This window comes from Eurypyga helias, unplaced genomic scaffold (genome assembly GCF_000690775.1).
Source record: "Eurypyga helias isolate BGI_N326 unplaced genomic scaffold, ASM69077v1 scaffold348, whole genome shotgun sequence".
Taxonomy (NCBI): domain Eukaryota; kingdom Metazoa; phylum Chordata; class Aves; order Eurypygiformes; family Eurypygidae; genus Eurypyga; species Eurypyga helias.
This window is the reverse complement of record NW_010264738.1, coordinates 79277-94197: the sequence shown is the minus strand read 5'-3', so window position 1 is coordinate 94197 and position 14921 is coordinate 79277. Positions and strand designations below refer to the sequence as shown.

The window sequence follows — 14921 nt, the reverse complement described above, 5'->3', positions numbered from 1 at the left end:
AATATTAATATTAGAAATTAATGGCAGCTTTTTCATATTTTAAAATTATATCCGGGGTTGAGACAGCATCTATAAAGTCTATCTATAGAGCAATGTCCACCCATGGTAATCACACTAATTACACAGAAGGGATTTTTCCCTGAATTCTCCTCATTCAAAGCTTTCAGCTGAACTGCTGTGGAAGTATCAAAATAAAAGCACACAAAGTACATTTAATAACTTTGTGTCCATTGCAGATAAGAAGCATCCCAAAGAAACATTTTTTCTGAAACATGCACAATATTAATTTTGGTATTTAATTTTTATTTATAATCTTCTTCCTCCTTTAGTTTTTTTTTAATTTAGAATATCCTTGAAACAGTTAATTTGACTTGAAATAATCTTCCTCAATTTTGAAGCTTTTGGAAAACTGAAGGAAACCTTAGGTAGACCTGAAGCTATTACAAATTTTCAAAACTGCCTGAAATTTGAAAAAAATAATCCCCAGATGTTTATACAGTTCTGATATGCAGATTATTTAACTATTCTCCTTACAATGCTTTATTTTAAAGAAGGTAACTCAGGATAAGAATAGACCTATATACATAATTTGCTTTAATGCAATGTTAAGGGGACACATATAAATTTTCAAATGACAGAAATCACAGAAATACCATTTTCATAGTTACGCTAACCTTTTCGCCTTTTATATAGATACCTCTTTACACTGCTGTGCCTCCCAGGTATCCTTGCATTGTATTTTCTCATTTCTTAACAAAAAGTAATTAGTGGCGTGTCTGTGTAAAAACCCATGAGAATACCAGACCTTCACTCAGAACAGCTAAATATAACATTTATTGCCCCAAATTCTCTTGTCAGAGAATACAAACTTGGAGAAATTTATGCTGATACACTGGAAGAGGAAATGAGTTTTCCAGTACATATTTTTCCAGCAGGGTGGTGTGCAACTCATTCTTACAGCAGGGATACAACAAGAAATAGTAGGACAGTTTATCCTATGGATATTACCTACACGGGATTTTGTTTTGCAATGTCTGTTTTCAGAGGTTTTAAAGCTGTGATGGCAGCACTGCACTGACTTGTTGAACTGTTGTTTAATGACAACACTATGCTGCTTATTTGTCATTCCACGGAGGTACGTGGGGGGATGTAGATGAACTCTCATCTGGGAAAATTTTTCTAACACGAAACCAGTACATTCTGGAAAGAGAGTGGAGGAATATAGCACCTGAGAGGTAGATAAAAGATAAATGGAAAAGTGAAATATCAGGCAAGAATGTTAGAACCTTGTTGTGGACTTCTTAGAGAACTGAAGAGAAATAGGAAAAATTCTGGTAGATATTAGCATAATGCTCCAAAAGTGCATTCTTCTTAATACATTGTTTGAAAGACAAGTTAAATGTTTATTGAAAATTTATATGTACTGTACCTGAACCTTCAATCCCCCTCCTTCAGAAAAAAACGTACTATTAAAAGCCTATTACCAGTATTAGTTGATAATTCATTGTGAAGAGATTGTTGAGAATCATACTCTTTCTCACTGTAAAGTAATGTGGTTCCCTCGAAATGAAGAACTGACCTGTTTTCCCCAGTACATCACAACATTGCTAAGGACTTTGCTGTAGCTAAACAGACTTAATGAAGTGTGAAACCGGACTTACAGAATCCATAAATAAACAACAAGAATCCAGGGCCTTTGATAAAAAAGTCATTTCTTACATGAACAAAAAGTCTTTGATTTTTTCCTATGATTAATTACAGGGTTCTTAATTAAAAGCACAGCGTTCACTCACTTTGATAAGAACTGGGTCTGATGCTAAAACTTCCACAGGATTTAAGGAATTATTAAGGACAAGATCAAGCTTCATGCTACAGTTTCAAATTATTTCATATTTATCAGCAGGTGGAAAAAGTAAATCTGGCTGTGAAATCAGTAAGATCTTTTTGTTAGGCCTTTTGATTTTTTGCGAGGCAGCATTAAGAAGCAAGGGAATTCCATCACCACAAGTCCTTTGAAATCAAACTCCAAGTAATCATAAGAAATCAAATTTCAAAATCAATTGGTACAGACTTGTAAGTCATATATTGAGTTTGTACTACTTGTTTCCTTAATACTTTGGCTGCGTAGATTAATTTTGGGAGGATCCTTAACCTATAGAGAAATAATACCAAACATGGTTTTATTTCCCTACTTAATATTGCCAAAAGATACACTTGTGAGATCTGAAATCAGGTAGGTGTTTTTCAGAATATTTTTAGAGTTAAAAAAAAAATATCATGCAGTCTTTCTTTGGTAATGTTTACAAGGAACGGAGAATTACATCAAGTAAAATATCAGTAGCAAAGAACATGCTGAAGGTTAACTGCAGCGATTTTGAAATTTCATTTTAGCGTATTTCGATAGCCGCGCATTTTAACTGGTTTGCAAACAAACTACTACTTCAAATACAGATTTGCAGCTAAAAGTGATCCCTAAGCTCAAAAGATCACTTACCTGGGTCCTCTAAAGGCATATCAACAATGACTTGGTCACTGTATTTCCCATATAGACCATTAGAGCAAACAGCAACTATCTGAAGAACATAACTTGTGTTGGGCAGCAGATTATTTAGAATAGCCCCCTAAAAGAAAAAAAACGTTTAATCATTTACTTGCATATAGCTATCAAATATTTGGAAACGTTAATTTTTTTCTAACATCTTTTTCATTTGAACCACGAGGCTCCTTTCTTCTATGACTCTGATGTATGCTTTTTATATCTTATTGTCACAAAAATTTTCCAGCCAACTTTAAAATAAAAATCTTGTGAATTTTTACATGGAAGAATCCAAACTATGTAATTATATAATGCTGAACACTGGTTTGTTTAATTAGCTTAGGTAACATTATCTCTGATATCTTATTAGTCTTTAAAGAGGGTAAAAGGAACAGATACCATTAGTGAAACACCATGAAGCTGTAATCAGTAACTTAATATTTATGGCAGTATGGTTGTACTGAATCTTATAGTTCCTTGTGTAGGTCATGTTTGGCACATCAGTGAGCACTGAAGTACAGATCACTATTAATTGACTGAAGGCTTATTAATTTACTAAGGAGCTCCAAAATTTACGCAGTCATAAACTTCTGGGGATAATATAGGCAAATCAGAACAGCAATCTGTGAAAATGTTCTTTTTTCTGGACAAGAGGAGCTTTTTTTTTCTTAATTGTCTTTGTTACTTCACAGCCAAGACATGAAGTACAACTTCTATGAGCTGCAGCCAAAGAAGTAGCTTTTTATTGAATCAGCTCCCAGCTACTGTTTAATCCCTTAAGATAATTAACAGTGTTTTGCCATCACCCCCTTATATGAAACTTGAAGAGTTCACAGTTACCAAGTCCTGATACCCATCTGTCAGAAACTCATGCTTAGTCTGGTCTTCTCCATCCAACTGTTGATAAAAGACAGCAAATCTCTCAATTGTGGTGTCATATACAACACGAGGTCTTTCCCATGTAACGAGAAGACTAGTGTAATTCTTTGGATCAGATTGAACATTTTCAGGCTCTGAGCTGCAAACTGAAAGAAAGAAAAAACCATTATATTTATTAAATAGTACAAATGACTCTACTAAGATCTTGAGCCGCCTTCTGAGAAAATCAATGCAAGTCTTTCATGTGCTTCATTTTTAGCTTTCCACTAAAATATCTGAGATGCCATGTGCTATAAACAGAGACAGTATTTTAACACCAGATTTTCAAAAGCAAGTTGATTTGAAGACTGAGTCACTTTCCCTCCTTTTTTATGCTGTATGTGGTGAAATATTCATATCTAGCTTCCAAGAAATAAGATATAAACCATAAAGATTTATGTCTTGGAGATGAAAAATCTCTATTTATGGATGTAGCAGAGTAACATTATAAGAGCTGCACACTCTCCTGCCAGCTGTAATAAACTAATAATCTATAATAGATTGTTTTTGAAGGTTAAAGGTAAACTTACCACACTTGAATAGCCACTCAAGGATGTTTAAATCTTTTTATAGTACGTAAAGGAGAGACAAAAGGGAAATAGGGAGAGGCTAAGAAACAATTAGGTTAGCAGGTAGTGATTTCATGTTATTATATTTTAAGGCACCATCTAAACATCTGGGGAAGAAGTCTGATCAGACTGTTGCGGTCCTGGGCTTGGCTCATGCACACCTTTCTGACCCTGGAACCTGTGCTCCAGAAGAAGCCTGGTTGGGCAGCTACTCTTGCATGCCTGCCAGCCTTTCCCATCCAATATTTTTTTCATCTTACTAAGCTGAACATTTTGATACTTTTCTAGACATATAGATGTGCTAGAAATTTACTGAGACTCTGAAATTTGTTTCTAAATTGCCCAAGAACCTGTGTGTAGCTTAAAAATAATATACAAGGTTAAAAGTAGATTAACCTGTATGAAAAAAATTACATTAGCATAAAATGTGAATTATTTAGGTGAAGCTCACTGGAAAAATGACCAGTAAGTTGTGATACACAAAAAAATAAAGCAACATCATACACAATTGCATCATTCATGGCTGTTTTGGGTTTCGGCTGAGACCCCATTCACCTTCCTAGCTCTCATCATACCCTTCCCCTCTGCTGACAGGGAAGCCCTGTCTTCAGACACAGCATTAAAGAATGGAGACGGCTGTCAAAAGTGGTCACTAACTTTTGGTTCCCAACATGAGAGCAGAGCCACTAGATTTGTTCTGATGTCTCAGAATTAGGGCCAGGGATTCCTGACATTTTCTGTTATAAATCCCTCTTCTCATCTCTTTGAAACTGCAGTTTTTGAACTTTGGCTGAAATGCTCAGAATGGCTATCTGCCCCTGCCCTAGCTTTTGGGAAGCTCCTTTAATATACACTAAAAAGGCATATTATTCAGTCTATTGTTTCACTTGTTACTTCATTTCTACTGGTTTATTTAATCTATTAGACTTGTCAAAATCACTGATCAGAGTACGTGAAGCCGACTTTGAATCTTTCAACAATTTAATTAAATCTTACATATAAGAATGTTTAGATGGATATATTTTTATTAAAAAAAATTGTAGCTTGACTTCCGCACAAGTAATTACAAACTCGCTCCCTATTTGAAATAAATGAAGAAACATATTTTTCAAATCTCAGAATCTGTTTAAAATAGATTTGAGAATCTAGAAGAAGCAAGTAAAACGAAGAAGCTAGCTAATTAAGAAAATAAGCGTAGATTCTTTGGAGTTCTCTTAAAGGAAGCAAAGACCATGATACTTCAACTCTTTGGGCAGACAATACTGCATTTTGACAGGAAAAAATCTTTCCGTTAACATTGCAATTTGCCACTTGAACACAGGAGGGCAGTCAAACTCCTCAAAAAATATTTTGAAAAACTCGATTTCTTGTGTACGCAGATGGGCTGTTTTGAGCAGCTCTGGTCTGAGCTAGTCAATGGAAAATAAGCAGCGATTTTTTTCCCTTTGTTTTGTGTGTGTGTCTGTGAGCTAATGGCAGAAGCTGTATTACTCTGTGTAACTTTGAATCTACTGTGCTGTGTATCGGACATACCATGTTATTCAAAGAATAACAGAATAGTTTGGGTTGGAAAGGACCTTAAAGATCTAGCTGAAAGGTTGAGAGACGAGTGGGGGGGGGGGGGGGGGGGGGGAGTGGTGGTGTTACACTGACTTCTTTTAATTGATGTAAAGGAAGAGCAAATTTAAAACAAACAAACAAACAAAAACCTCAAGTTGTGTACATTCCATTCCATTACTAAAACTTGTCATTCCACCCCATTTCCACCAGATGGCAAATGGAAATCATTAGACAGCAGCAACGGTTCCCTTCTCAGTTCTGTGCATTAAGGCAGACGACTGAAACGCTGATTTAATTTTTTTAAAGGAATCAAAAAACTCTTCCACTATTTCTTTTAGAAGTTTTTTCACAGTGCATGTACTAAGGCTTCTCCCTGTTCTTCTCCATCATCTAATATCCAATATAAATACTCTTCTCTACTGTCCTTTTTACTCCCTTCCTCTTTTTTGTCTGTAAGTGAATTTGGTTCTGAAATGTCTGACTATATTCAGACTAACTGAGCAGTATTATAAAATTCTAAAGGTACAAGGGTGGAGTCTCCAATATTATTTCTCTCAGTTTCACTGTTTTCCTTTCTGGATGGTTCTTGCAGCAATTATTTTTCCAAGAAAAAAGTTATCTTCCCTTTTTTTCTCATCCTTTTGGTGCTTGGTTCTGTTCAGCTCAGCAGTGACCAACAATATTCCTACATGACAGTCATCTGCATATTATTTCACCTTGATTCCTTCCCCGGCTGTTATCGATTGCCCTTTTCCTCATGCCACTTCAACAGTCATCCTGCCTGTGCTGTTTCCTTCACTTTCCTTCCAGTCTTAGTAACACAGAAGTGCTTTGCTCTTGCCTTTTCCCATTTTCCCTCTCCAGAAACTGGGAGGAGCAAGGAGATCAGACAACAACTGACGTAATTAAAGCCTTCTGCTCTGATAGTAACTTGTAGAAAATCTGGGCCAAGAGGCTGCAAGAAAGTCTGTTGCTGGTCTGAAGTCACAGATAATCTGAAGTCTCAAGCAGCAAAATACTATTCACAGGGAGTCAGAGACCTATTAAAAACCCTGATGTGCTTGAATTCAGGTCTTTGCTTTCCCCAGGTGAGTACTTAGATGCTGGTTTTGCATATCAGACCATGATAATGCACCTATCTTTGCTTATGGTTCTGGGGAATAAAATGCCACCTATATTAATCAGAACTTTTAAATCTAAACTGAATTGCATCATCAGGAAGCACCAGAGTACATTAGCAAAATCATTGTCAAAAACTGCCTGGGCTCCGTTTTTGACAAAAATACTTTTATAAGCACCTAATTTTGTATTATTCAGATATATAATAAAAAAAACCAACTTGGATTTAAGCTTCTCTGAGCTTGACTGAGTTGGAATAAAACTAGATGTAGTTCTGAGGCAGCACTGGATAACTCGGAAGATTTTTTTCCACATTTGTTGCTTTCTTCTACTTTTCGTTGAATCTGGGTTTGAGATTTTTATCTTTTAAATCCACGTTTTTCAACTGTGGAAAACTCTGAAGAAATTTCATTTACATTAAGAAATTCAAGGGCCTTTCTGCTCCCTGTCACAGTGTGTGGCAAAGATTAGTTCTTCAATATTCTCAGTCATAAATGGGGGTGGGTGGGTTCATCTTGCTGGCCACGAGATGCCCACCCAGCTGCTCTCTCTTACTCCTCCTCAGCAGGACAGGGGAAGAAAATAAGATGAAAAAGCTCACTGGTCAAGACAAAGACAGGTCACTAATCCCTGTCACGGGAAAACAAAACTCACCTTGGGAAAATTAATTTATCATCAATTAAAATACTGTAGGATAGTGAGAAACAAAACAAAACTAATAACACCTTCTCCTCACCCTTTCCTTTTTCCCAGGCTCAACTTCACTTCTGACTCTTGCACATCCCCAGCCCGAGTGATGCAGGGGGATTGGGAATAGGGGTTTTGGTCAGTTCATCATGTTTTGTCCCTGAGGTTCTTTCCTTCTCATGCTGTTCTCCTGCACCAGTGCAGAGTCCCCCACACAGGATACAGTCCTTCATGAACTTCTCTGTCTGGATCTTTCCATGTGGTACAGTCACTCAGGAAAAGACAGCTACAGTGTGGGTCCCCCATGGGATCACTGAGACTGCCACAAAACCAGCTCTTGCACAGGCTGTAGCTTCTGCCAGGAGCCTGCTCCTGTGTGGGGTCTCCATGGGCTGCAGCGGGACAACCTGCTTCTCCATGGTCTTCTCCATGGGCTGATAGGGAATCTGCCAGTGCCTGGAGCACCTCCTCCCCTTCTTTTTCTGACCTCAGTGTCAAAGTGCTCTTTCTCACACTATTTTCATGACTCCTCACTGCATTTTGCCCTTTCCTAACTTTGTTTTCCCCAAGGCGCCGCCACCTTGGCCAAGGGGCTGGCCTGTGCCCTGGGGTAGGTCTGTTGGAGCTGGCTGGAACTGGCTGTGTCTGGCACACGGCATCCCAGACCTGGGCACCTACAGCCGGCACATCATATTAGTATCCTGCACAAGACGAAATGTCTTGAGAGAATCTGAGAATGGTTATAGCTAATTTATGTCATTTGTAGTATGTGAAATGGTAAGGATGTGAGTTGTTACCCTGGTCTTGCAAGAGAATTTAACTAAAATAGCTGCTGAACTTTACACAGTTGTATTTTGCGTAGGGAAATAGGTTGAGAAATACTTTTTTACCAAGATATAAAAAAATTGTCTGGGTGGCCGGGCCCAAAGAGTTGTGATGAATGGAGTTAAATCCAGCTGGCACCCAGTCACAAGTGGTGTTGCCCAGGGCTCAGTGCTGGGGCCAGTTCTGTTTAATTTCTTTATCAGTGACCTAGACGAGGGGATTGAGTGCACCCTCAGAAAGTTTGCAGACAAAACAAAGTTTGGTGAGAGTGTTGATCTGCTCAAGGGCAGGAAGGCTCTTAGAGGGACCTGGCTAGGCTAGATCAATGAGCTGAAGTCAATTGTATGAGGTTTAACAAGGTCAAGTGCTGAGTCCTGCACTTGGGTCACAACTGCCTGATGCAATGCTACAGGCTTGGGGACGAGTAGCTGGAAAGCTGCCTAGCAGAAAAGGACCCAGCGGCCTGAATATGAGCCAGCAGTGTGCCCAGGTGGCCAGGATATCCTGGGCTGTATCAGGAACAGTGTGGTGTCAGCAGGAGCAGGGCAGTGAGTGTCCTCCTGTACTCAGCATTGCTGAGGCCACACTTTGAATACTGTGTTCAGTTTTGGGCCCCTCACTACAAAAAAGACATTGAGGTGCAGAAGTGCATCCAGAGAAGGGAGATAAAGCTGGTGAAGGGTCAGGAGAACAAGTCTTATGAGGAACATCTGAGGGTGCTGGGCTTGTTTAGTCTGAGGAAAAGGAGGCTGAGGGGAGACCTGATCTCTCTCTACAGCTACCTGAAAGGAGGTTGTAGCAAGGAGGGGGTTGGTCTTTTCTCCCAAGTAATAAGTGATAGAACAAGAGGAAATGGGCTTATAAGTTGCACCAGGGAAGGTTTTTCATGGAAAGGGTTGCCAAACATTGGAACAGGCTGCTCAGGCAAGTGGTTGAGTCACCATCCCTGGAGGTATTTAAAAGGTGTGGCACCTAGGGACATGGCTTAGTGGTGGACTTGGCAGTGTTAGGTTTATAGTTGGACTAAATGATCTTACACGTCTTTTCCAACTTAAATCATGATACGATTCTGTGATTCTATATTGTCAGTCTTCAATTACAAGAACCCGTTGTTTTTTATGCATTTTCTAAATCCGAGAATGACGTTTCTGCACAGGGCATTACTAGAAGAGTGGAGCGGATGGGAAGTTATGTAATGGGCCAGCAGCTACCACGATGGTTCTCAGGTTTATAGAAATAAACAATGATTTCTATTATAAATGGATTTTCATGCCAGCTGAGGGTGGTAGAGATAAAGCATTATAATTTCAAAAAGCTTTTTAAGTTGAATCCTCAAGTATGGCTGTAAGGATTAGCTATTTTAATCTTCTTAAATATATGCATACTTATATGCATACATACATATCAGATGGGAAAATTACATATATCACTAAGCAGGCTTGGGGAACAAAGTATCTCCCATGTCCTCAGTGGGGCACTGCTTATACACCAAGAATGTTGAGACTGTCACTGAGTGAAAATTTCTGACAATATATTGCTGAAATTAGCTTATAATTGAATAGAAAGATTCTTTTAGCCCTTCTAAGGAAACTTGGCTCTACTAAAGAAATTCCATGTATTAATAACATCAATGAATCAAGCACTAATGAGAGTCTACACTGAATCCAAGAGGAGAAAATTGGGATTCTAGGTTTCAAAACACAAAATAATTTTTCAGTTATCTACTTGAGTAAGACCCACTCTAGTAATTTCTCTTGTATCATCTAAAAGGGATTTCAGACATTTTTTCTCTGTTGACTACAAGAACTTTGCAATAATAAATACGATATACATGAGCCTATTTACTCTTGAGAACTCAGGCACTCATGTTACGGTTTTAATATCTCAACATATAAGTTTAGTGATTCCTAGGGATTTTTATTTACCTTCTCTTAAAATGGAGGTGAAAATAGAAATGCTTCTCTAATGTTGTAAATGAAACAAATCCCATAACTGCATTTGTGTGCATATATATACATGTGTGTACACAAATATGTATATGTATGTGTACATAATGCTGTTGCATTTACATAGTGCACACAAACATTTACAGAAATGTAAAATATATATACAGAAGACCTGAAACTTTAGTGATCCCTCTCCTTGTTCATTGCCAAGTAAAAATTTTAACCTACAATTTGTTTCTTTAAATAACTAGTTTAGAATAAATATTACATGTGTTCACTGCCTCAGCAACGTGAGCGCAGGACACTTTTGCTAAAACTTGGTACGTTGAAACCCATTTGTCCGGTATTATTACAAATTTGTCCTGTCTTGCACACAGACCTATTTTGGATGCTCTGTACAACATACTTTATGATTACACAAAGCTGAAGGGCCTTCTAATTTTAAATAGCATAACTCAAGGCATAAAAGGATCCTAATATCTTTAGGCTGGACACACCTTATGTGTATGGATTGAATCTCTCTTTGATACAGTGCAGAAATGGGACTGGCTGAAAGCAACCTCCTACGCAGTTTGAACACACACTGCTCTGGGCAGCACGTGGAAAGCTCCTTCAGGTGTCAGCACACAGAGTGGACGGAAGGAAGCAGGGGCCTGTCTTAAACCGTATTAACCAGCTTTTCTTATGTCTCTTCAGAAATCTAGATTAGGATGGCACAGCTGAAAGTAGTTTCCTTCTATTGCAGAGACTGAGCTGGGGGGTCAAGGCCAAGGTCATGGCTGTAGTGCAATCACCTGGGCAGCAAGTGGACTGGAGGTGGCAGTAGTCCCTATCTCCGTCTTCAAAGGTCCTTTGCCTATGACATTTCTTCACTGTAGACTGATGCCTATTTATAAAGGACTGAGAAGTTTAATTTGCTTCTGACAACATGGACATAAGAAAGACTGTCTATATTACAGTGACCTGTCTCTCAGAGACCTTCATTAAACAGACTTATTTGGGGAAGGATGATCTTTCTTTAATTTAGGCCAAATTAACAATGCCCATTGTAAATCTATTTGGAAATAGAAATTAATTTAATGGTGATAACTCTCACTTGATTGCTGTGGTTCAATTCCATACTCCTTCCCCAAGCTTCAAAATTTCAAATGCTACTTAGTACCTACACAGAAAAAAAAAAAATAACAAAACCTGCCAGAATAGATATTTCTTGTCTTAGACCAATGCAAAAAAAAAAAAAAAAAATCATATCCTGGGCACACATCATGACAAGAGCTGAGGTCAGAATAGAAGAGTCACTGGCTGGTTATAGCAATGACACAGTAAAGCTGTCCTGTGCAGCACTGTGGTGAAACAGTGTGATGTACTTGTGCAGGGAACCCAGTGCTCCGACAGTTCTGAATGATTAACATCTCCTGGCTTGTATCTAAGTTTCATACACAGGATCCTTCCAATAGGAAAAAAAAAAATATCCACCCAATCAAGGCAAATTAAAATGAAAACACACTTATTTCTATTCTGGAGAATACCTACACCACATACTTCAGTCATCTCTCTGTGACTAATTAAGCACAGTTCAGTGCAACTGAGTTTAAGAATCTACAGGTATCCCCAGCCAAGTAGCAACACAATGCCCCAAATTTAGATATTTACTATTTATTCTTCTGTGCTTATGAGTATATAAATCATTGACTTCCACATTTAGTGCTAAATCTTGTTTCCCATTGCATAATCTACTGTTTTGGTCATATAACCTTCACAAACTTCCCTGAGGTTTTAGGTGAAACAGAGAACAGAGTCTGGCTTCTGGGAGTCTCCCCATCTATCACTTTCTCAGCAGACTATGTGAAACGAATTTGGTGACCTCACTTCAGCCTCTGTTGGAAAAGCATCCACATCACACAACAAAGAACCAAATGGGTTTGTAAAACAAAATCCTCTTGCAGCCCCTGAAAAGGCAGCTTTGTTTAAGTCTGAAACGCATTAAAAGGGCAGTGCAAGAAAGCTTGAACTGAGTGATCTTCACTGAACGTTTGGTCAAGACAAGCATTTAATTTTCCACTCCATTTAATCTGACATGTTTTATGATTGCTATTTTTTTTCTCTGAAGTGAGAGATTTATGAGTAATAGTACAGTGTGCTACTTTCTACACAATTTTAAATTAGTATCTTCATACTAGGATGAATCTTTTACTGAAAATTGTCTTTCCAACTGTGAAGTGAGGAATGTCTATTCAGTAAATACCTGCTTCATGAATTTCTTCTTGTCCAGTGTAAGAGGAAAACACTTGCCCAAAGAACTTATATTGCTGTTCTCGAAAGTTGTTTTGCAGGTAGTCCATCAGCATAACATATCCAGACTGCTGCATTGTAAGGACTTCACAGAATACAGCTAGCTAGAGGAGGTGAGAAAAAAAAGAAGTCAGAAATCATAAACGAACTAACCGGATTCTGCTAACAGGCAGAAATCCTGGGGAAAAGGTGTTGGGTAAGCCTCCCTGTTGAATTCCCCGGGGTGGCAGTGAACATTTGTTCCTCTGTGCCAGCAGTATAACTAACAGTTTACTCCACCTGCATGTCTCAACCACTCAGATGTTGGAGCTATGCTCTGACCAGCCAGCACCATTTAGCTGGGGGAATATGGAATAAGTGGTTTGCACTCCTCTTTATCTGGGCTAGAAGCCTCGACAGCCTGCAGAGTTAGGCAGTGTGTTCTTACTCCCTTCTAAGGCAAGAAATGACTCAGAGTCTACTTCTGAACTAACAAAGAGAAAAGATAAGACACTCAAGTAATACATGTTTTTTCTAATGTAATGGCTGAGTGAAAAATTTAAAACTAGCTAAAAGAAAAGCCAGGTTGTTAGTCTGGCAATGAAAGCCATGAGCTTTTACCACCTACATGGCAAATGCTTTTCTTTGGTATTACATACAATTGTTTTAATACATTAAATAAATTACCTGGTCTTCAGAAATACTAATGGTATCTTTAAACACAATCCATTCAACCGTTTCAGAGCAGGGAGGAGTTGATAAAGACCCATTATAAGTGTAGTATTTGTCTGTTGCATTCGGCAAAAGGTTCAGAAAAATAAATGGTTCTAAGGCAGCCTGTTTTCCTGAAAAATAAAAAAGTTAGAGTCAGATAGCTAAAATATTGCAGAAACAATGAATAAATAGAAATCACACTCACCAAAAGAGTTACCATGCTAAATTTGAGGCTACACAAAGTTTGACCTCCAGACAGACTAGCATACAAATAAATTGCTGAACCTTTTCTATTTAGTCTGAATAAGTATTGTTCAAAACAACTTACTTTACTTGGGAAGGTGTAATGAATTACTCCAGTAGTAAGGAAAGCAATCAGCACATTGTTTGACAAGAATTTGTTCACCTGTAAATGTCCAAGATGCCAAACCTTTGTCTTACTCCAGAACTTCAAAGAAAAAATATGTGAAATCTCTGTTCTTGGTGTTATGACATGGCTTCAAAGTCTCCCTGAATTTGGTCAAGTTTTTGAGTTTCTGGCAGGATCTTAATCTCTACAGAAAATCACTGCCTGGGGAACTGCTGCAATGTTAAAACTGAGAGTTATATTACTCATGATGGCAGAGAAGAATTTCTGTGGAATGGGGATTTTTAAAATGGTGATAATACAGTGAAAAACATCTTTATACAAAGCAGAGAAGGATGCAAAGGCCTCTACCAGGAGAGGATGAACATTCTGTTTATTGTCCTGTGAAAATAGTATCACGTCTTCCATGTCAGCACTTCACCTGGTACCTTGTCCTCCAGGAGCATGCATAAGGAATTGCTGGGAGTCCGTCCACAGAAAGCTAAGTTCATGTTGGTATGACAGTAGGGTCCAGCAACAAAAATTGGCAGAAATGGTACCAACTTCCTCAAGGCAGATTTGTTTCAGTCAGTGCCAACTATCAATCTTGTGACAATTATGTGCCTTATTGTCTGGTGCATCCAAAATAATATATATTTTTTTACAACTAGGAATAATGTAGATCCTTATATACCTGAATTCAATCTAAAGTTACCAATTCACCAGTATTACCAGTATTAACTTGTGAATATCTAGTGAATTTTTAGACTGTGCATTAACTTGTGGTTTTACAGATAGGTTACTTTATAAGACCTGTACAGATTTCTGACAGGTCTTAGCCTTCATAACTCCTTACAAATTTGGTGAGAGCAGCAAATGATACTAACATTTTACTACAAATCATTGATGCTTTTCTTCTGTACAATGACTGTTCCGCTGAGTTAAAGTTTAAGAGCTGGCTGCTCCCCTCTCTCTTATCGACGTGCCATGAAAGGGGAACTTTTAGCAGCGTTGTGCAAAGCCCATCCTTCTATTTCTCCTGTCAACATGTTAATAAACCTTCAGATAGAAGCTATCATTGCTATCTGGTCCTCGTCTACTTAACACATTTTTCCTTCAGTAAAAATATACAGCTAGTCCAGTTTATATAGATACCTGGGGACATCAAATATCTCATTTATAGTAAAAATCCTGCTATGCATTTTGCAACTTTGGATTTTAAAATACCCTTTAATGTGATTGACAGCCTAGATTCTAAAATCAAACACCTACAAAGAATATGAGAAAGAGAGAGCTTGTTCAGAAGGAACAGGACTGCTCCTCTGCAGAGCCTGAGAACCCAGCAACTGGGATTCAAATAAGCACAATACAGATATGACTGACAAGGACAGATTACGTACATCGCAGACAAGGACAGATCGTGTGCTATT

The 14921-nt window shown here is 38.2% G+C and overlaps 1 protein-coding gene across 1 annotated transcript in view; it reads right to left on the bottom strand.

Annotated features, from left to right (window-relative positions):
• The window catches only part of PTPRZ1 (protein tyrosine phosphatase, receptor-type, Z polypeptide 1), a 98361-nt gene that overhangs the window by 43501 nt on the left and 39939 nt on the right, over window positions 1-14921 (bottom strand). The window contains exons 6-9 of the mRNA XM_010156459.1: window positions 13119-13276; window positions 12406-12556; window positions 3377-3561; window positions 2495-2621 (exon numbers count right to left, since the gene is read on the bottom strand). Coding sequence (XP_010154761.1) covers window positions 2495-2621; window positions 3377-3561; window positions 12406-12556; window positions 13119-13276 — 621 coding nt within the window. The remainder of the gene's footprint in view (window positions 1-2494; window positions 2622-3376; window positions 3562-12405; window positions 12557-13118; window positions 13277-14921) is intronic.